This window comes from Dermochelys coriacea, chromosome 4, assembly GCF_009764565.3.
Source record: "Dermochelys coriacea isolate rDerCor1 chromosome 4, rDerCor1.pri.v4, whole genome shotgun sequence".
NCBI lineage: Eukaryota > Metazoa > Chordata > Testudines > Dermochelyidae > Dermochelys > Dermochelys coriacea.
In genome coordinates this window covers 352,891-375,721 of record NC_050071.1, presented here as the reverse complement: position 1 = coordinate 375,721, position 22,831 = coordinate 352,891, and the positions used below count along the sequence as shown (strand labels likewise).

General features: G+C 47.0%; 1 protein-coding gene across 7 annotated transcripts in view; it reads right to left on the bottom strand.

Moving 5' to 3' along the window:
• Positions 1-22,831, bottom strand: part of LOC119854952 (butyrophilin subfamily 3 member A3-like) — a 43,408-nt gene that overhangs the window by 14,184 nt on the left and 6,393 nt on the right. For 2 of the 7 annotated variants that reach the window (XM_043514007.1, XM_043514008.1), the window contains exons 2-7: positions 20,318-20,464; positions 10,016-10,098; positions 8,573-8,920; positions 7,066-7,347; positions 6,162-6,278; positions 4,630-4,662 (exon numbers count right to left, since the gene is read on the bottom strand). In XM_043514007.1, the coding sequence (XP_043369942.1) occupies positions 4,630-4,662; positions 6,162-6,278; positions 7,066-7,347; positions 8,573-8,920; positions 10,016-10,098; positions 20,318-20,406 (952 nt within the window). In that variant the 5' untranslated portion in view covers positions 20,407-20,464. Of the gene's footprint in view, positions 1-4,629; positions 4,663-6,161; positions 6,279-7,065; positions 7,348-8,572; positions 8,921-9,773; positions 9,820-10,015; positions 10,099-11,470; positions 11,526-20,317; positions 20,465-22,831 lie in introns of those variants that run through there. The other 5 variants (XM_043514011.1, XM_043514012.1, XM_038400242.2 and 2 more) reach the window with 4 other exon arrangements.

Sequence of the window (22,831 nt, the reverse complement as noted above, 5' to 3'; positions counted from 1 at the left end):
TCAGAGTCAAGAACATGTTGAACTAGATTTGATTCTGTGCAACTAGATGTATAACCCACTGGCGATGTTAGTTAAAAGTCCCCCTGTGAGTCAATTCACAGAGAATACAAGATGTTACAGCCCCTAGCAGTGGTGAACTGCACCTTTCAGAGGATCTGGCCTGAGTCAGTTGGAACCAGTTGTTGTCACACATAGGCTTATGTCACGCAGTGCTGACTGTGGGGTGCTGGAGACTGTGTTAAGATGTCAAGCTATTGTCTTAAGTGTGAGGGGGCTCCTGATCCTGCTTGAAGGCTAGGGGGCTCTGTAGGGAAGTGTCAGTGTGTGATCTGGGGCCTGAAAACATAGGAATGGCCAGATCAGTGGTCTAGCTAGTCCATTGTCCTGTCTTGCAACAGTGGTCAGTGTCAGAGGCTTTAGAGGGAATGAACAGAACAGGTCAATTATCAAGTGATCCATCCCTGTCAAGTCCCAGGTTCTGGTAGTCAGAGGTTTAGGGACACCCAGAGCATGGGGTTGAATCCCTGACCATCTTGGCCATTGATGAACCTGTCCTCCAGGAACTTATCTAATTCTTTTTTGAACCCAGTTCTATTTTTGGCCTTCACAACATCCCATGGCAACAAATTCCACAGGGTTGACTCTATATTGTTCGAAGAAGTACTTCCTTTTGTTTGGGTTAAACCTGCTGCCTAATAATTTTACTCGGTAACCCCTGGTTCTTGTGTTGTGTGAAAGGGTAAATAACACTTCCTTAATCGCTTTCTCTAAACCACTCATGATTTTATGGAATTCTATCCCCTCCCCCCTTCCTCATCTCTTCTCTAACTGAACAATCCCAGCCTTATTAATCTCTCCTCATATGAAAGCTGATCCATACCCTTAATCATTTTGTTGTCCTTTTCTGTACTTTGTCCAATCTAATATATTTTTTGAGATGGAATGACTGGAACTGCACACAGTATTCAAGATGCGGGCATACCAGAGATTTATATACTGGCAGTATAATATTTTCTGTCTTATTACCTAATGGTTCCTAGCAGTCTGTTAGCTTTTTTGAGTGCTTCTGCACATTGAGAGGATGTTTTCAGAGAACTATCCACTATGACTTCAAGATCTCTTTCTTGAGTGGTAACAGCTAATACAAACGCCATCATTTTGTATGTAGTTACGATTATACTTTCCCATGTGCATTACTTTGCATTTATCAACACTGAATTTCATCTGACATTTTGTTGCCAAGTCAGCCCATTTTGTGAGATCTCTTTGTAGTTCTTTGCAACGAGCTTTGGACTTAACTCTCTTGAGTAATTTTGTATCATCTGCAAACTTTGTCACTTCACTGTTTACCACGTCTCCAGCAGCCGGTGTGCAAAGAGCCAACCTAAACAAGGAGGGGAAGAGTTGTGCTGCTCTGCCTTAAACTCACAGACTTTAAGGCCAGAAGAGACCATCATGACCATCTAATCTGACCTCCGGCACATTGCAAGCCACAGAACCTCACCCACCCACTCCTGTAATAGATCCAGAAACTCTGGCTGAGTTACTGAAGTCCTCAAATCATGATTTTAAAGATTTCAGGTCACATAGACTCCACCATTTACACTAGTTTAAACCTGCCAGGGATCCATGACCCATGCTGCAGAGGAAAGCAAAAAACAAAAAAAAAACCCAGGATCTCTGCCAATCTGACCTGGGGAAAAGTCCTTCCTGACCCCAAATATGGTGATCAGTTAGACCCTGAGCCAGCTTTGGGTCTCTCTGTTTTTGGTTTTTGGGTGTTGTTGTTGTAGTTGTGCCTGCAAATTTACGCTAATTATGAGCTCAACTGTGAGACAGGAGTGAAAGCACAACAAATATCACAATAACCTATAACAATGAATGTAGAGGGGGAAAGGTGCAAAGGGGAGTGAGACAGACTGAATTAGTCCAAACAAAAATGCCTCCTGGTATTACTCAAAGACTGTGTTAAGATCATGCCTGGTAAACAAGAGAAGTGTGGGATCAGAAATCAGTGAAACAAAATTTGTCAGAAATTAGGCCTAATTGGTGGACAAAATAATGAGCAGATGGGCTATTCCACCCCTCACTCCATTTTGGGATTCTTAAAAAATGATTGTGTTGGGACTACATTTGAACAGATGCAGGGTACTGCTATTCTGACAGACTGAAAGAAGGTGTCATAAATATAAAGGGAAGGGTAAACACCTTTAAAATCCCTCCTGGCCAAAGGAAAAATCCTTTCACCTGTAAAGGGTTAAGAAGCTAGGATCACCTCGCTGGCACCTGACCACAATAACCAATGAGTAGACAAGATACTTTCAAAGCTGGAGGGAGGGAGAAACAAAGGTTCTGTCTGTCTGTGTGATGCTTTTGCCGGGGACAGAACAGGAATGGAGTCGTAGAACTTAGTAAGTAATCTAGCTAGATATGCTATAGATTATGATTTCTTTAAATGGTTGAGAAAAGAAGCTGTGCTGAATGGAATGGATATTCCTGTTTTTAACTACCCTGTAAGGTATTTACCATCCTGATTTTACAGGGGTGATTCTTTTACTTTTTCTTCTATTAAAATTCTTCTTGTAAGAACCTGACTGATTTTTTCATTGTTCTTAAGATCCAAGGGTTTGGGTCTGTGTTCACCTATGTAAATTGGTGAGGATTTTTATCAAGCCTTCCCCAGGAAAGGGGGTGTAGGTCTTGGGGGGATATGGGGGGGAAAGACGTTTCCAAGCGGGCTCTTTCCCTGTTATATTTCTTCGACGCTTGGTGGTGGCAGCAATAAAGTCCAGGGACATAAGGTAAAATAGTTTGTACCTTGGGGAAGTTTTAACCTAAGCTGGTAAAAATAAGTTTAGGCGGTTTTTCATGCAGGTCCCCACATCTGTACCCTAGAATTCAGAGTGGGGAAGGAACCTTGACAGAAGGGGAAGGAGTGAGCTTCGCCATCATGGCTGCCACTCCTCCCTCCCCTGGAACCTCAGGCCTTCTTCATCCTAATCCTGAGATGTCCTGACCAGACCAGGCCAGAGAGAGGGACCCAGAAGGCAATGCAACGTCCACCAGCTCTGGCTGACTCCTGAACACCACCTGCAATCTGAAATCTGTCCCCACCAATGTGTCCTTTTCCTGCTCTATATTATTTATTCTCTCCTGTCTCTCTCCTTTTTCTTTCTGTCTAATAAGACTCTGGCTTAGCTGGCCAAGAATGCATATTTTGCAGCACTGCTGTGATCCTGTGACCAGAGAGGCAGACAAAAGCTATGCCCCAAACAGCCCAATGCTGGTGTGATTTTTCCAGAGTGGCCAATCAGAATATGGGCTGGGTTGTGTTTCTCCGCAGTGAGGCTGCCTGCGAGAGGCAGCACCTGAAGAGAAGCTGCATTTTCTCTCTTTGCTATTTTTCTCTCTTTCTGTTGGAAAGAGGTGTCGGCATCAAAGGAAAGGAGCATCACATGCTGGACAGAGGCAAAGGTGGGACAACTGGGGTGACTCTCGACTCTGCAGCCAGGGAGAGGAGGAACAGACTCCCTCCCGGGGTCACACAGCATATTGTCGAAAAACTTCTTTTATTGTGAATGATGATTTACAGGTTAATATATTCCTAAGTGAGTATTTGATGTTACTTTCTATTCTATCATTATTCCATACTTTCTAATATAGTATTGTTCCTGCCAAATTTCTGGGAGTTTTCCTTTATTAAGTTTAAAATGTAAGGTTAACTCCATGGTGATGGTTTGCCTCCGCCTCTCCTCAGGGTAGGCATAGCCTAGCCAAGACATGGGTCATTGCACAGTTCAAGCTTGTCTCTACTAACTTCTTCTCTTTTCTCCAAAAAGGACACTTATTCCCATCTTTAACACCATCTAAGAGACTCAGCCATGGTGGGGGTGGGGGTGGTGTTCCTTCTAAAGTCTTTCACTAAAGGCAAAGGGAACAGGGGATGTCATTAAAACAAAAGTCTTATGTAATACTTTACATTTCAAATGCTTTACCTGTTTTTCCTTCTTTTCTATATTTTTAATTAAAGGTTACAAGATTTTTAATAATGTGTTTGCCATGATACAAAGCAGGCTGAGGTCTCTGGATACCAAACCCCAAAGCGGTTTAATTCTGTTTAATGTTGGACCGTGACATGGTTGTGTTGTCATCTTTAACTATTTATTCCATCTAAATAACTACAATAGTGTTTGGGTTCTGGATTCCAGGCAATTATGTCGTGTTACGTTAAAAAGCATACATGCACTTGCTGGAAGCTTCCATCTAACATCTCTGTGCATGTCCTGGGAGCAAAACACTCATCAGCAGGAACTCAGACACGGAAGTTCCCAGTTCAGTCCCCAGTGTGTTGGCCAAAAGGGCAGTTATCACATTCATGGGGGCTTATCCAGTGTTCATATTGATTGGAACAGAGAAAGTACATAATCTACTGGTGCATGGGTCACAGGTTTCCCCTGTCCCATTCCACAGAGGAGAGGAGCTGTTACAGCCCCAGCTAGAGAGCCTGGCTCTGTGACTTGGCTCACAGGGGGGCCTGTAACACACACTCACCAGTGGGTCACATCCACAAGTCTGTTTTTTAATTTATTATTATTAATAACAATAGTAGTAGTAATAATAGACACTCACGTATCTTTTTCTTCAGTTCAGCTTGCTGAGTGTCTAGAGGGGGAGAAAGTGACATGTAAGATTGCAGGTGTCACATTTACAGTGATATCACTCCTGTTAATGAATGTCATTGGGCTGTAATTACTAAGGCCCGGTGCACAGATAGCATTTGTAGCTATGGCGGTTAGGGGTGTGATGTTTTACGCAAATAGTTATAGTGGTACAAGTCCCTAGTATGGATGCAATTACACTAGGACAAAGGTGTCTCAGCATTAAAGCTTCCCCAATGGCAATAGCTTTACTGGGATAAGTACCTTCATCCCGATATAACTGCATCCACTGTATATATCATCCCGATATAACTGCATACACTGTAGGGTTACAGCAAGACAGTGTTTGGATGTAGACAAGGACTAAAGATTAATGGGGTGGACGGTCCCATCCCCTATAGCCCTACATGCTGTCAGTGCCCTTTCGGTCTAACTAACCTCACCAATCACCAGGGAGCCCCATAAGTCTTGCTGGATGTGGGAGGGACCTTGGTGAATAGCTCCTGCTCCTTGTTGCCTGCAAACAGGCCTGTTCAATACACAGAAGTTAGCAGGTAGTTTGGGCAGTGGATGGGGTGCTGAGTTGGGTCTCAGGAGACTTGGGCTCTATTCCCAGCTCTGCCATTGACTTGCGGGGTATCCTCGGGTAAGTCCTTTCCCTGCTTTGTACCTCAGTTTCCCCTCCTGCCCTTCATGTGCCTGCCCTAATTAGATTATAAACTCATTGGGGCCAAGACTGTCTCCCAATAGGCATGTGTGGTGCTCACAGGTGCTAGTGTGATACAAGTGACAATACAGATCCATGCCCAGTTTTCCGGGTCTCATTCCTGCTTCAGTCTGAGTGACCCCGAGACGCACTGAGCACTTAGGGACAGGTACATTCTATTCTACAGTGAGACCCAAAGGGGTGACTCTACATCTGGTGCCTCTCAGTTCACACACAGAGTCGTGGCTCATCCTGGACTATAGAAAACTCTTTCCTGGGTATCTGGCTGGTGAATCTTGCCCATGTGCTCAGGGTTTGGCTGATTGCCATGTTTGGGGTCGGGAGGGAGTTTTCCTCCAGGGCAGATTGGAGAGGCCCTGGAGGTTTTTTTGCCTTCCTTTGTAGCATGGGGCATGGTTGACTGGAGGGAGGCTTCTCTGCTCCCTCAAAGTTTTGAACCATGATTTGAGGACTTCAATAGCTCAGACATGGGTGAGGTTTTTCATAGGAGTGGGTGGGTGACATTCTGTGGCCTGCGCTGTGCAGGAGGTCGGACTAGATGATCAGAGTGGTCCCTTCTGACCTTAGTATCTATGAATCTATGAATCTAGGACACCCCTCTACTCCAGAGTTCAACTCCTCTCTTCCATTGCTCATTTCCTCTCCCTCTGGCCCTCTCACTGACTTCACTCAAACCTCTCTTCATGGCATGGGCCCAAAGCCCCCTGACAACCATCTCTGAAGTCAGGAGACCCTCTCTCCAGTCCCACAGCATTCCTTCCCCTCTGTCACCCTACCTTTTGCTCTGTGCTGCTTCCAGAAGCAGTAACTGGCCAAGAGGATGAAAAAAACCACACCAGCCAGGGTCACTGACAGAGCCACCTGGTAGGGAGAGGTCCTTGGAAGGAACACATCTGCAAGGCAAAGTTGCATTGATTTGAACCCAGACAGAATCAATGTGGCAGCAGCAGGAGTGAGGGGAGCCTGCAGCATCCTGGAGTGGCCTGGGAAGATCTCACGGGCATATTTGGACTGGCTTTTGAGAGATGAGAAGTGGCTCCTCCCATGAGGCTGACAGGAGCCAAAGCTTTCACCTGGTCACTGAACTTGGCTAGGCCCTGACTACATTGCAGATAGGCCGTCTGTTGTGAGCGCTTTTGTTCTGCTGGTGCCGAGCACTCTGGCCTGACCAGCTCATGTCTGGCCTTAGGTGTGGGCCACCTGGGAGACTGCCCAGGGCACTGTCAGAGGAGCTCGCTGCCAGTTGGCACGGGAGCGCAGCAAACTCCCAGAGGCACTGTGTTTAGGGGAGAAGGCACAGGGGGCTGGGGAGAAGGGGAAGCAGGAGGCGTTAGGGGAGAAGTGGTTTTTCATTTTAATGTTATTGTGTATTTTACAAATAGTTTCACACATACGTCTCAGATTAGAAGTGTGAAATCCCTCTCCGTTTTATCAGTGAGTACCGCCTCTCAGCTTCTCTGCACTAGCACAAGATGGGTCCATCTCCCCTCTGTCTGCCTGGTTCTCTCCTTCCCTTACCCTATTCTTGGGAAGAAGCAATGGGACCCTGGGGCTGTGGGGAGCCGGTGGAGTCCATGGAGGCCAGGGGCAATGGGAGGGCACCCACAGGGGTTGGGGCAATAGGGGGACACTGCATCCATAGGGGTCAGGGTGCCATTTTCCCGAAGGCCGGCCCTGTACCTGCTATGTGCATCTTCACTGTTTTCTCTTGGCCGAGACGGGGGTTGAGGACAGAGCAGGACAGGTTCTGGTTCGAAGTGTCTGTTATAATAGCAGCAATGTGAGTATCAAACAGCCCGTCAGCCTGCTGGGATATTTTCTCCCTCACTGGTGCTAGTCGCTGCCCACTGAGGTCTCTCCACAGCAATTTGGGCTCCGGATACCATCCAGCTGATTCACACACCACATGGATCCCTCCAGCCTGATAGCCATCGACAGAAAGGTGAGGCGTGGAACCCAGACCTGGAAGGGAATGGAGTGAACCTGTGTCACTTCTATACCCTGGGGCCAAAACCACCAGAGAACTGCACTGGTACAGACTGGCGTGGTGGGACTGTGGCAGAGTGAGCCCCAGCGGTGTAGCATTGTTCTCACTCGCCATGATGTTACACATACGACATGACGGGTAGATCGCACACAAAGCTCCAGTCACCCCCTGTGGTTACATGGACCTCACAGTTCATAGACACACTGCGCTATCTAGAGGTCTTCTATCAGGTTTCTAACCATCAGAGGGCAGAAGTTTTGGAATAGCCTTCCAAGGGAAGCAGTGGGGGCAAAAGATCTATATGGCTTTAAGATTCTACTCGATAAGTTTATGGAGGAGATGGTATGATGGGATAATGTGATTTTGGTAATTAATGGATCTTTAAATATTCAGGGTAAATAGGCCTAATCCCTTGAGATGGGATATTAGATGGATGGGATCTGAGTTACCCAGGAAAGAATTTTCTGTAGTATCTGGCTGGTGAATCTTGCCCATACGCTCAGGATTTAGCTGATCGCCATATTTGGAGTCGGAAAGGAATTTCCTCTAGGGCAGATTGGAAGAGGCCCTGGAGGTTTTTCGCCTTCCTCTGTAGCATGGGGCACGGGTCACTTGAGGGAGGATTCTCTGCTCCTTGAAGTCTTTAAACCACGATTTGAGGACTTCAATAGCACAGACATAGGTGAGGTTTTTCGTAGGAGTGGGTGCGTGAGATTCTGTGGCCTGCGTTGTGCAGGAGGTCGGACTAGATGATAATAATGGTCCCTTCTGACCTTAGTATCTATGAATCAGATCCTGGAAGCAAAGGCTTCTGGGAGATTTCCACAAACTTTCTCAGTGCCCAAGGAAATTGTGGGAGAAGGGGTCAGACTCCATGGGATAAGAGCTGCATCTGAGGCATGTCCCCAGAGTGGAGGTCGGGGAAACCGTTGGGGCCTGACCCTTGCTCAGATAGATGCCCCAGCATCTTAGGGGTGGAGGAGCTGGACATGGAGTTGGTTATTCCAGGGGATGTGAGGAGTCATCAGGTGGGTGGATCAATCCCATTAACAGCCACCCTCATTTCCTAGCTCTCCAGTGCTCTTCCTGTGAGAGGTGACTAGTCTGAACAGACCAGAAAGGTGGGGGTGGGGGTGAGACACACCATTGACCGGTGCTCACTGGTGCTGAGAAGGGCAAACAACAGCCCGTGCTACTGACCAGCCACCTGCAGTTCCAACACAGCTTCTTCGTAAAAGGTGGGTGATTGGAAGAGGCAGACGTATGTCCCTTCATCAGAGGGAGTGATATTGTGTATCCTCAAGGAGACAGTCCCATTAGCAATACCGTCCTTCAGTAACTTCGTCCTGCTTCGATACGGTTCGACCTGTTGGCCAACCTGATCTCTCCCATCCTGATAGAGATGGACAACTGCAGAGATCGTGGATCGGAACCAGCGCACCTCCATGCTCTCAGCGCTCATCCTGGGGGAGAGGTGACAGGGTAACAGAGCGTCTTCTCCCACAAGGGCCCTGATGGGGTGATCGGGTCCAATCACCTTGAAACTCTCTGTAGAAGGAACCAGGACAAATTAAACTGTAGCTAAAGTGGAACTAGGAATATGTCATGGCAATGGAAATGGGAACTTCCTGTAATATTTTTATGAGCAAAGTGTGTCTCCCCATCAGACTCTGTATTGTTATCCCCTGAAAGCACAAGGGTTAAAATGTCTATCCAGATAGATGGAAGACATGAGGTGTCTGAAATATGTTGCCTCCTGCTTTCAGAACAGAATAATTAAAATGAACTGAATAGAACCTGCACCTGTGAATGCAGGATCCAGTCTGGAAGAGTGTCAGGGTTCCTTCCCCACTCTGAACTCTGGGGTACAGATGTGGGGACCCGCATGCAAGACCCCCTATGCTTATTTTTACCAGCTTAGGTTAAAAACTTTCCCAAGGCACAAATCCCACCTTCTCCTTGAACAGTACGCTGCCACCACCAAGTGATTTAGACAAAGAATCAGGGAAAGGTCCATGTGGAGTTCCTGTTCCCCCAAAATATCCCCCCAAGCCCTTACACCCCCTTTCCTGGGGAGGCTTGAGAATACTATCCTCACCAATTGGTTACAAAGCGAACACAGACCCAAATCCCTGGATCTTTGGACACTGAAAAAAAAATCAATCAGTTCTTAAAAGAATTGTATTAAAAAAAAAGAGAAAAGGTAAAAATCCCCTCTGTAAAATCAAGTTGGAAGATACTTTTACAGGGTAACAAAAGATGCACAAAACACAGAGGAACCCCCTCTAGCCTTAGTTTCAAAGTTACAACAAAATGGGGATAAACCTTCCTCCAGCAAAGGGAAAATTCACAAGTTGAGAAAACAAAGATAAACTAATACACCTTGCCTGGCTGTACTTACAATTTGTGTAATATGAGAGACTGGTTCAGAAGGGTTTGGAGGACATGGATTGATGTCCAGTCCCGCTTAGTCCCAAGAGCAAATGAACACAGAAACAAAGAACCCAAAACAAAACCTCCCCCCCGCCCACTCTCCGCAGATTTGAAAGTATCTTTTGACCCCATTGGTCCCCATTTGGTTCCTGCCAACCAGGTTATTTGAGCTTCTTAACCCCTTACAGGTAAGGAGCAATTTTAGGCTACCCTTATGTTTATGACATGTCCCCCAAATCACAGATGGTGTCGGACAGCCTGTACCACACTGGCTATGATTTTTTCCAGGAGCTCTAGGGGAAAACAGAGTTAATAAGACACCTACAGTTTCTAGACATACTACAAATTATATAAAAACTAACAATATGTCCCACATTTCAAGAACGATTTAACTAGTTGATTCTGGGAAACTTTGACGGGAGAGTGCATCAGCCACTTTGTTAGAAGCTCCTGAAATGTGTTGTATTTCAAAATCAAAATCTTGGAGAGCTAAACTCCAACGAAGAAGTTATTTGTTATTGTCCTTGATGGTATGAAGCCACTTCAGCACAGCATGGTGGGTTGGCAGGTGGAAACGCCGTCCCCAAACGTATGGGCGTAGCTTTTCCAGAGCGTACACAATGACGTAACATTCCTTTTTGGTGATTGACCAGTGGCTTTCCCTCTCAGAGTTTTTTGCTGAGAAACATGACAGGATGGAATTCTTGATCCGGTCCTTCCTTCATTAAAACTGCTCCCACACCATGCTCGGACGCATCTGTGATTACTAGGAACTATCTGTCAAAGTCTGGGGCCCTTGGGTCAGACATGAGTGTCGCTTTAAGCTGGTTAAAGGCCTTCTGACACTCTTCAATTCACTGAACGGCATTTGGCTGATTCTTTTTGGTTAGGTCTGTCAGTGGGGCAGCGATTTGGCTGTATTGTGGTACAAATTGCCTGTAATATCCGGCCAAGCCTAAGAAGGATTGGACCTGTGTCTTTGACTTTGGGACAGGCCACTTTTGGATAGCATCCACTTTGGCCTGTAGGGGCTTGATAGTTCCTTGACCCACCTGGTGTCCAAGGCAAGTCACTCTGTTTAGGCCTATTTGACACTTCTTAGCCTTAACAGTTAGTCCTGCCTCCCTTATGCGCTCAAAGACTTTTTGCAGATGCTCCAGGTGTTCTGCCCATGAATCAGAAAAAATGGTCACATCGTCAAGGTAGGTGACTGCAGATTCTCCCAATCCGAATAGGAGACCATCTACAAGTTTCTGGAAGGTGGCGGGTATATTTCACAGCCCGAAAGGGAGCACATTAAATTCATACATCCCTGCATGTGTGGTGAAGGCTGACTTTTCCTTGGCTTCATCTAGCTGTACCTGCCAGTACCCCTTGGTTAAGTGCAAGGTAGAGATGAACTGGGCCCGTCCCAGTTTCTCTAATAGTTCATCTGTGCGTGGCATTGGAAAGTTGTCTGGGTGAGTTACAGCATTTAACTTATGGTAGTCCATGCAAAAACGTATCTCTCCATCTGGTTTGGGAACTAGAACCACTGGAGATGCCCATGCACTGCCAGAGGGGCGGATTACACCCTCTGTAACATATCCTGGATCTCCCATTCTAGAGCAGTTTTAACTCGAGGAGACACCTGGTAAGGTTGGGCTCTAATTGGGTGAGCATTACCTGTGTCAATGGAGTGGTATGCCCGTTCAGTCAGTCCTGGGGTGGCTGAGAACATTGGCGCGAAGCTAGCACACAGCTCCTGGATCTGCTGTCGCTGCATATGCCCAAGGGTCATGAAGAGGTTCACCTCTTCCACGCCACCAGCACTTTTCCTTTCATAGTAGACACCTTCAGGCCACTCAGCTTCATCTCCTCCCTGGGCTGTAAACTGACAAACCTTTAATTCTCTGGAATAAAAGGGCTTTAGAAAGTTAACATGGTATACCTTAGGCTTTTGATTTGAGGTGGAGGATGCTATGAGATAGTTAACAGCTCCCAGGTGCTCTTGAACTGTGAATGGCCCTTCCCATGATGCTTCCATCTTATGGGCCTGGAGCGCCTTCAAGACCATGACGTGGTCCCCTACTTTGAAGGAACGCTCTCTTGCATATTTATCATACCACACTTTTTGCTCTTCCTGAGCATCTTTTAAGTTTTCTCTAGCAAGGGCTAAAGAGTTTTGGAGGATGTTTTGTAGGTTGGTTACAAAGTCCAGAATGTTAGTTCCTGGAGAAGGCATAAACCCATCCCATTGCTGCTTCACCAACTGTAATGGCCCCTTAACCCCGCGGCCATACACAAGTTCAAATGGTGAAAACCCTAAACTGGGATGTGGTACAGTTCTGTAGGCAAACAGCAACTGCTGTAACACTAGGTTCCAATCATTGGAGTGCTCATTTACAAATTTACATATCATGGCCCCCAAAGTTCCAATAAACTTCTTCACCAGGCCATTTGTTTGATGGTGGTAAGGAGTGGCAACCAATTGATTTACCCCATGAGCTTTACAGGCTTTTCATGGTCCCTGCCAGGAGATTAGTTCCCGAATCCATAAGGATGTTGGAGGGCCAACCTACCCTGGCAAAAATGTCTGTTAATGCTTGGCACACACTTTTAGCCCTGGTGTTGCTTAGAGCTACTGCTTCTGCCATCGGGTGGCAAAATCCATGAAAGTCAGTATGTATTATTTTCCTCTGGGTATCTTTTCTGGAAAAGGACCCAGAATATCCACAGCTATTCACTGAAAGGGAACTTCAATTATGGGGAGTGGCTGGAGAGGGGCTTTGACCTGGTCTTGGGGTTTTCCCACTCTTTGGCACACCTCACAAGACCAGACATAGGTAGAAACGTCCTTGCCCATTCCCTCCCAGTGGAAGGACTTCCCCAAACGGTCCTTGGTCCTGTTCACGCCAGCATGGCCACTAGGATGATTGTGGGCTAAGTTCAGGAGCTTTACCCGGTACTTAGTTGGAACTACCAACTGTCTCTGAGGATGCCAGTCTTCTTGGTGCCCACCAGAAAGAGTTTCCTTGTATAAAAGTCCTTTTTCTACAACAAACCAGGATCGGTTAGAAGAGCTGAGAGGCGGTGGGTTGCTCCGTGCCACCGTCCAAGCTCTCTGGAGGCTTTAGAATCATAGAATATCAGGGTTGGAAGGGACCCCAGAAGGTCATCTAGTCCAACCCCCTGCTCAAAGCAGGACCAAGTCCCAGTTAAATCATCCCAGCCAGGGCTTTGTCAAGCCTGACCTTAAAAACCTCTAAGGAAGGAGATTCTACCACCTCCCTAGGTAACGCATTCCAGTGTTTCACCACCCTCTTAGTGAAAAAGTTTTTCCTAATATCCAATCTAAACCTCCCCCATTGCAACTTGAGACCATTACTCCTCGTTCTGTCATCTGCTACCATTGAGAACAGTCTAGAGCCATCCTCTTTGAAACCCCCTTTCAGGTAGTTGAAAGCAGCTATCAAATCCCCCCTCATTCTTCTCTTCTGCAGACTAAACAATCCCAGCTCCCTCAGCCTCTCCTCATAAGTCATGTGCTCTAGACCCCTAATCATTTTCGTTGCCCTTCGTTGTACTCTTTCCAATTTATCCACATCCTTCCTGTAGTGTGGGGCCCAAAACTGGACACAGTACTCCAGATGAGGCCTCACCAGTGTCGAATAGAGGGGAACGATCACGTCCCTCGATCTGCTCGCTATGCCCCTACTTATACATCCCAAAATGCCATTGGCCTTCTTGGCAACAAGGGCACACTGCTGACTCATATCCAGCTTCTCGTCCACTGTCACCCCTAGGTCCTTTTCCGCAGAACTGCTGCCGAGCCATTCGGTCCCTAGTCTGTAGCGGTGCATTGGATTCTTCCATCCTAAGTGCAGGACCCTGCACTTATCCTTATTGAACCTCATTAGATTTCTTTTGGCCCAATCCTCCAATTTGTCTAGGTCCTTCTGTATCCTATCCCTCCCCTCCAGCGTATCTACCACTCCTCCCAGTTTAGTATCATCCGCAAATTTGCTGAGAGTGCAATCCACACCATCCTCCAGATCATTTATGAAGATATTGAACAAAACGGGCCCCAGGACCGACCCCTGGGGCACTCCACTTGACACCGGCTGCCAACTAGACATGGAGCCATTGATCACTACCCGTTGAGCCCGACAATCTAGCCAGCTTTCTACCCACCTTATAGTGCATTCATCCAGCCCATACTTCCTTAACTTGCTGACAAGAATGCTGTGGGAGACCGTGTCAAAAGCTTTGCTAAAGTCAAGAAACAATACATCCACTGCTTTCCCTTCATCCACAGAACCAGTAATCTCATCATAAAAGGCGATTAGATTAGTCAGGCATGACCTTCCCTTGGTGAATCCATGCTGACTGTTCCTGATCACTTTCCTCTCCTCTAAGTGCTTCAGGATTGATTCTTTGAGGACCTGCTCCATGATTTTTCCAGGGACTGAGGTGAGGCTGACCGGCCTGTAGTTCCCAGGATCCTCCTTCTTCCCTTTTTTAAAGATGGGCACTACATTAGCCTTTTTCCAGTCATCCGGGACTTCCCCCGTTCGCCACGAGTTTTCAAAGATAATGGCCAAGGGCTCTGCAATCACAGCCGCCAATTCCCTCAGCACTCTCGGATGCAATTCGTCCGGCCCCATGGACTTGTGCACGTCCAGCTTTTCTAAATAGTCCCTAACCACCTCTATCTCTACAGAGGGCTGGCCATCTCTTCCCCGTTTTGTGATGCCCAGCACAGCAGTCTGGGAGCTGACCTTGTTAGTGAAAACAGAGGCAAAAAAAGCATTGAGTACATTAGCTTTTTCCACATCCTCTGTCACTAGCTTGCCTCCCTCATTCAGTAAGGGGCCCACACTTTCATCTGCTTCCTGTTCGCCCTGGATCTGTTCCCTTCATGCTGGAGACATCAGTTCCTCATTGGATTGTGGACCTGGGCTTGGTCCCTCTGGAAGCGATGTAGGGGATGGGGCTGTTTCTGTTGGCTGTGGACCATGTGGCTGTTGGCTGGTGCACTATGTTGTATTTCAGGCTCTGGGTGAGTCTCTTGTGTCAGTTTAGCTGCTGCTGCCAGTGCAGGCTCGGTGGTGCCTCTGGTGTTGGTTGATTCGCCAGTTCCGGTTCTGGGACTGGATCCATTACGGCTGTTGCAGTCGTTGGCAGGGAATCCGGTTCCATCACCTCCACTGGGGTCTCTGGTAACACAGACAGGGCCCTCTTGGAGAGCTCAGGAACAGGTATAGGTGTGGAAGCTTGTTTAGACTGGCTGCGGATGACCAGTCCCACTCTCTTGGCTAGCTTCACATGGTTGGCCAAGTCTTCTCCCACCAGCATGGGAATGGGATAATCATCATAGACTGCAAAAGTCCACATTCCTGACCAGCCCTTTTACTGGACAGGCAACTCAGCTGTAGGTAAGTTTAAAGATTTTGACATGAATTGTTGAATCTTCACTTGGGCCTCTGGGTTGATGAATTTGGGGTCCACTAAGGATTGGTGGTTAGCTGACACCTGTGCTCCAGTGTCCCTCCACGCGATAACCTTCTTCCCACCCATACTCACAGTTTCCCTTTGCTCTGAGGGTACCTGGGAGTCATCTGGGCCTGAGGACCTTTGGTGTGACTCCGGTGTAATGAACTGCTATCTGTTGGGGTTCTTGGGGCAGTTGGCCTTCACATGCCCCAGCTCATTACATTTAAAACATCGCCCAGCCGACTGGTCACTGGGGTGAGGTGGGTTGCTGGAGATGGGTGTGGTGGGACGATAAGGTGTTTGGGGTTTTCCTTGGGATGTAGGTGGGGCCTTGGGCTGCCCCTTCTGGTATTCGCTCCAACTTCTACTAGTTTTTTTCTTTTCTGCCATCTCCACCCATTTGGCTCCAATCTCCCCTGCCTCAATTACAGTTTTTGGCTTCCCATCTAGGATGTACCTTTCTATTTCCTCAGGAACACTCTCTAAGAATTGCTCCATTTGCATTAGAAAAGACAGATCTTCCAGAGATTTAACACTTGCTCCTGATATCCAGGCATCCCTATTTTTTACAATGTGGTAGGTGTGTCGGGAAAATGCCACATCTGGTTTCCACTTTAGGGCTCTGAACCACCGACGGGCATGCTCGGGTGTTAGCCACATTCTGACTCTTGCCTTGGTTTTAAACAGTTCATACTGGTTCATGCATTCCTTAGGCATTTCAGCCGCGACCTCAGCTAAGGGTCCACTGAGCTGCGGCCTTAGCTTTACCATGTATTGGTCTGTAGAGATGCTGTACCCAAGGCATGCCCTTCCAAAGTTTTCTAAGAAGGCCTCAATATCATTGCCTGCCTTGTAGGTGGGGAACTTTCTGGGATGGGAAGTGGTACCTGGAGAAGGATTGCTAGCGTTTGTTGGTATATTCTGCTTAGCCCTTGCCCTCTCTAACTCCAGTTCATGCTGCCTCTCTTTTTCCTTCTCCTCCATAGCTCTCTTGTGGGCAGCCTCTTTGGCTTTCTCTGCCTTCATAGCTCTCTTGTGGGCAGCTTCTTCTGCCTCCACGTTGGCTTTTTCTGCCTCCATCTCCAAGTGCCTTAAGGCCATCTGTCTATCACGTTCTTTATGTCTCTCTTCAGCTTCGAATCTGGCTAATTCTAATTTCTTTTGGACTTCACTATCCGTCATCCTAGCCTTCCTATGCTTAACCTCCTAATCCGAGAGCTAGAAAGAAAAAAAAAACAACCCAGCTTGTGAATTCCCTTGGTGCTGTAACTTAACTCCTCTGCCCTGAGGCAGAGAAAAAAACTCCAGCTGCTCTCAGCTAAAATACCTGCTTCCAGGCAGCCAAAAGGAAAAAAAAAATGTCCTTTTAAAATCCTACTGTGCTTTTGGTTCAAAATGATCCCACCTCTCTGACATCATATCAAGGTTCCTTCCCCACTCTGAACTCTGGGGTACAGATGTGGGGACCCGCATGCAAGACCCCCTAAGCTTATTTTTACCAGTTTAGGTTAAAAACTTTCTCAAGGCACAAATTCAACCTTGTCGTTGAACAGTATGCTGCCACCACCAAGTGATTTAGACAAAAGATCAGGGAAAGGACCAGTTGGAGTTCCTGTTTCCCTAAAAAGAAAAGGAGTACCGGTGGCACCTTAGAGACTAACAAATTTATTAGAGCATAAGCTTTCGTGAGCTACAGCTCACTTCAAATGCATCCGATGAAGTGAGCTGTAGCTCACGAAAGTTTATGCTCTAATAAATTTGTTAGTCTCTAAGGTGCCACCGGTACTCCTTTTCTTTTTGCGAATACAGACTAACACGGCTGCTACTCTGAAACCTGTTTCCCTAAAATATCCCCCCAAACCGTTACACCCCCTTTCTTGGGGAGATGGAATAATGAGATGAGAATAATAATATCCTCTCCACTTGGTTACAAAGTTAACACAGACCCAAATCCCTGGATCTTTGGACACTGAAGAAAAATCAATCAGTTCTTAAAAGAAGAATTTTATATATAAAAAAAAGAAAAGGTAAAAATCCCCTCTGTAAAATCAGGTTGGAAGATAACTTTTCAGGGTAACAAAAGATGCACAAAACACAGAGGAACCCCCTCTCACCTTAGTTTCAAAGTTACAACAAAACAGGGATAAACCTCCCTCCAGCAAAGGGAAAATTCACAAGTTGAGAAAACAAAGATAAACTAATACACCTTGGCTGGCTGTACTTACAATTTGTATAATATGAGAGACTGGTTCAGAAGGGTTTGGAGGACATGGATTGATGTCCGGTCCCACTTAGTTCCAAGAGTGAACGAACACAGAAACAAAGAACCCAAAACAAAACCTCCCCCCCACCACTCCCCGCAGATTTGAAAGTATCTTTTCTCCCCATTGGTTCCTTTGGTTAGGTGCCAACCAGGTTATTTGAGCTTCTTAACCCCTTACAGGTAAGGAGGAATTTTCGGCTACCCTTGTGGTTATGACAAAGAGAAAAAGGAAGAACCGGGACTGGGACATTATCACGTAATGGCTGGGGAGCCAATGCAGATTGGACATATGAACTCAGCATCATTTGGCAGCAGGAGAACAGGGGATGAGGGGTGTCAGGGAGCCTGTGTTTAAAACAGCATTCACAGACACAGAGGGCCTTTCATTCAGGACTCAGAGGCAAAGGGATAGAGAAAGAGAGCCCCGATGGATCCTACAGCAGCTTGGCTCAGTGGAGTCCTGGCTTCAGCCACTATGAGCCTTGTTTTAACCTCTGCCCCTCTGTGCTAACCTAAGGATTTCCCAACACTGTATTCCAGTTGAGTAATACACCCTATCCTGTAGTCCCTGGGCAGAGCTCACCATGAGAAACAGGAGAGCTAGAGCCCAGAGGCCGGTCTCAGAGGCATTGAGGCCAGGTGATCTACCCTCTTGGAAAATGTGACCCCTTGAGGCTCTGTCATGCAGAAGGGGTTCCTCCCAAGGGACTTTTTAAAGGCAGGGCAGAGCACAGTCATAGTGACAGTCATATAAATAGAAAAGGAGTACTTGTGGCACCTTAGAGACTAACAAATTTATTAGAGCATAAGCTTTCGTGAGCTACAGCTCACTTCATCGGATGCATTTGCAAATGCATCTGATGAAGTGAGCTGTAGCTCACGAAAGCTTATGCTCTAATAAATTTGTTAGTCTCTAAGGTGCCACAAGTACTCCTTTTTTCTTTTTGCGAATACAGACTAACACGGCTGCTACTCTGAAACCAGTCATATAAATGGAAGCAGTGTGGTGCTGTGAGCCCTGAGAGGCTGGGGGATTGAGTGTGGGACTAGAAGCCACAAACATCTGCATCTTGTTCCCAGCTCTGCCGCTGACTCTGCGTGGCCTTGGCCTGTCATATACAGATGGATTCTGGCCTTTTCACATTTCTCTGGCAGAGTAAAGGGGGTTGGCCAATTCCTGGGACAACTCCCCCCTCCCCCCACAGGAGTGGCTCAGGGCTGGCGTACTTGACCGTACTTGACCGTATCCTCAGAGCACCAAAGTGTGTCATATGGTGTGGCTGGAGCACTTGGCGTTCTGCAAATACCAGGGCTGCAGAGCAGCTTTGGAGGCTGCTGCAAGTTGGAGCAACCCTAGGGGTGCTCTAATTGACACTGGGGGCTTTTGCAGTCCCTGGAACAGCCCAGGATCCAGGAGATGCAAAGGTGGCTAGAAGCCAGGCTCTATCTTGGGCTGCACCTCCTGAGAGACAGAATTTCATCTTTAGATTTGGCACAATATTGCCTTAAGGGCTAATTACATCTCCTAGGTGATCTTCTTACTGAAACCTTTACTACACTCTTAGGGAAACATTTTAAAATGCTCCTTCTCCTAGAAATCAACCCCTCTTTTCTCATCATTTTTTTCCGGCTTCCTATAACGTATAAAGTATATATCATTATTGTGCTTTACATTCCACCTGCTTTCAGCCATGTCTCAGAGTTAGGCAAAACACTCACAGGAACTGTAACTGATCACTTTATCAAAATTACTGCTGGTTGAAATTTTTTCATCAAAACATTTTTTGACCAAATGTGGCTTTTTGAACAAAATGAAAAATTTTCAATTTCAGTCAAAAAAATTCCCTTCTTGTTGAAAAACCATACATAAAACATTTTGTCTGGAAAACTGAAAAATGTTCAATAAAAAATACATTCTCAGTAAGTACTTTTGGTTTACTTCCCAGGTGTTGGACAAAACAAACAAACTAAAAACAATTGGTAGGAAATTTTGAAGAACAGTTTAAAAAAAATTCCCCACTAGCAATAACTGGCATTTTCAAACCAGTTCTACTCAAACCTGATTCAGCCAGGTTTCCTCTTTTTTAATTTTTGCTGTTTGAAAATCATCTTTGTAACTTTACGTAAATTCTCCGAAAGTTTGGAAGAGTGTGATCAAAGCCCTGCTGTGCCTGCTACTCCTTGTTTTTCCACACTCCCCACCTAACCCCCATGCTCCCTCCAGCCAGTCTGCCCTTTTCTTCTCAGCACCAGAGGTGAAACCCTGACCCCACTGGCGCCAGTGGAAGGATTATTGCCAGGTCTCACCCAGTAGCTCCACTCCCCAGCTCTCCCTCACGTGGTGAACACTCAGACGCATCTCCAGCTCCCGAAACTCTCCATTGGGTTTCTAGTTGCTAAGGGCAGGAGCAGGCTAGGGGTAGTTTCTAGTTGTTGGGGGCCATTCTACAGAACTGACTGTCCCTGCAAGCAGGACCCAGCTACATGTCACATCCTGCTGAACCAGAAATCAATCAGCCTCAGGGGGACATTTTTGGGCACAGCAGCCACATGCTGCCAGCTGGGACTTGCTGTGGGGCCTCTTGTAGGCCACAAGACACATTTATTGCCCAGCGCTCCCTGACTCCTCTGCCCAACAGCTGCTACCTTTGCTGCTCTGCTCATAATCCCTGAGTCCCCTCAGACAGAGCTCAGGCTGGGGGCCCAGCCTTCCCCAGCAGAGCCGCTGGCTTCTGTGGGAGAGAGACAGGACCCTAAAGTCTCAGGAATCCTACCTGAGTCCAGCCGGTGAACGTGGAGAGAAATGAGGAAAATGGCGAAGCCAAGCAGCGGCAGTGACCTCACGGAGCCAGGAATCCTCCATCTCCCTGATGTCCAGGCAACCACACAAGCCCTGGGTGAGCGAGTCAGTGAGTGTGACCCTGCAATCCAGGACATGAGAGTGGTAAATAGGCAGAGCTGGTGCAACTACGTTGACTCCACTAGGCCCTGGAGTGCGACAAGCCCACCTTCAGGCCAGACCTGTCAGAGGTCCCCTGCCCAGCACCTGCAGCTGAGGCCAGATTTTCCAAAGGGCTCAGCGCGTTCGGTGCACAGAAAGTGCTGACTTTTGCTGACAGTCTGGCCCAAACCCAGGCCAGCTCCAGCACTGGCACAGGAATAAATCCACCCTTAAAGGAAAGATTTCTAAACAAGTTCCAGAACTACTGGCTGAAAGCTCCTGACCCCCGGCCTGCACGTGCCCTCAGCCCAAGGAACTCTGTGCTGGTTTGAAACTGCAGTCCTGTGCTACAAAGAGGGCTGGGTGGGGGGGTCGTTCTTAAACCACACACAGGGCAGCCCCCTCTGTCACTCCTTATGGCAGGGGGCCCTGCTGCCACCCAGCTGCAGCTTATAGGGGGAGAAGGAGGTCTCCCATGCTCCATCCCTGCCCATCTGGGAAGGAGACTCCAGCCTGCCCAAAGGGGAGTCTTCACAGCCCTTGCCAGTCCAGCACACAGTTATTGTGTGGGTTGTCTCTGATGCAGCCACTGAAAATGTGGGGGGGGGGCAGGGCCCAGGGAGTGCCATATAACGGGGGCCCTGGATTGTCACTATCCAGCCTATAAGGGTGGCATTCCAGGGTGGGCCCAGCTGGAGTCAGTGCATGCTGGCTGTACTGCTGGCTGAGGACCTCAGGCAGCACCCTGAAGCAGGACTGTGATCCCACAGGACTCAGCAAAAGCCTCAGGCAGAGAAAGTCTTCTGTGGGTAATCAGCCTTCTGGCACCAACAAGATCAAACAACCTAACAGAGGCCTGCGGAATTATCTCTGTGTGCAGCTCAGTAATAGAACAGAGCACAGCTGCACCTCTCAAAGGATTATACACAGGGGCATCAGCAACATCAGTCAACTAGGGAAACTGAGTCTTGGCTTCTGCAAAGAAAATTCATACCTCATTAATCTGTTAGAATTCTTTGAACGTGCCAAAAGGGATAGTAGATATAATTTACTTGGATTTTCAAAAGGCCTGTGGCACAGTCCCTCTCAAGGGGCTACTAAAGAACTCAAGTCATGGGTGAGAGGCAAAATATTCCCATGGATCAGAAACTGGCTTGGCGACAGTGGGAATAAATGGTTAGTTTTCATCATGGCCATAAGAACATAAGAGTGGCCATACTGGGTCAGACCAAAGGTCCATCTAGCCCAATATCCTGTCTACCGACAGTGGCCAATGCCAGGTGCCCCAGAGGGAGTGAACCTAACAGGTAACGATCAAGTGATCTCTCTCCTGTCATTCATCTCCACTCTCTGACAAACAGAGGCCAGTGACACCATTCCTTACCCATCCTGGCTAATAGCCATTAATGGACTTAGCCTCCATGAATTTATCCAGTTCTCTTTTAAACCCTGTTATAGTCCTAACCTTCACAACCTCCTCAGGCAAGGAGTTCCACAGGTTGACTGTGCACTGAGTGAAGAAAAACTTCCTTTTATTTGTTTTAAACCTGCTGCCCATTAATTTCATTTGGTGGCCCCCAGTTCTTATATTATGGGAACAAGTAAATAACTTTTCCTTCTTCATTGTCTCCACACTACTCATGATTTTATAGACCTCTATCCTATCCCCCCTTAGTCTCCTCTTTTCCAAGCCAAAAAGTCCTAGCCTCTTTAATCTCTCCTCATATGGGACCTGTTCCAAACCCCTAATCATTTTAGTTGCCCTTTTCTGAACCTTTTCTAATGCCAGTAAATCTTTTTTGAGATGAGAGGACAACAAGGCAAAGGAGAAAGCGACAACACTCAAGGCAGCCGAATGAAGAATTTTGAGATGAGGGGACCACATCTGTATGCACTATTCAAGATGTGGGCGTACCATGGATTTATATAAGGGCAATAAGATATTCTCCATCTTATTCTCTATCCCTTTTTTAATGATTCCTAACATCCCGTTTGCTTTTTTGATTGACGCTGCATATTGCATGGTCTTCTTCAGAGAACTATCCACGATGACTCCAAGATCTTTTTCCTGATTAGTTGTAGCTAAATTAGCCCCCATCATATTGTATGTATAGCTGAGGTTATTTTTTCCAATGTGCATTACTTTACATTTATCCACACGCTATTTCATTTGCCATTTTATTGCCCAATCACTTAGTTTTGTGAGATCTTTTTGAAGTTCTTCACAGTCTGCTTTGGTCTTAACTATCTTAAGCAGTTTAGTATCATCTGCAAACTTTGCCACCTCACTGTTTACCTCTTTCTCCAGATCATTTATGAATAAATTGAATAGGATTGGTCCTAGAAC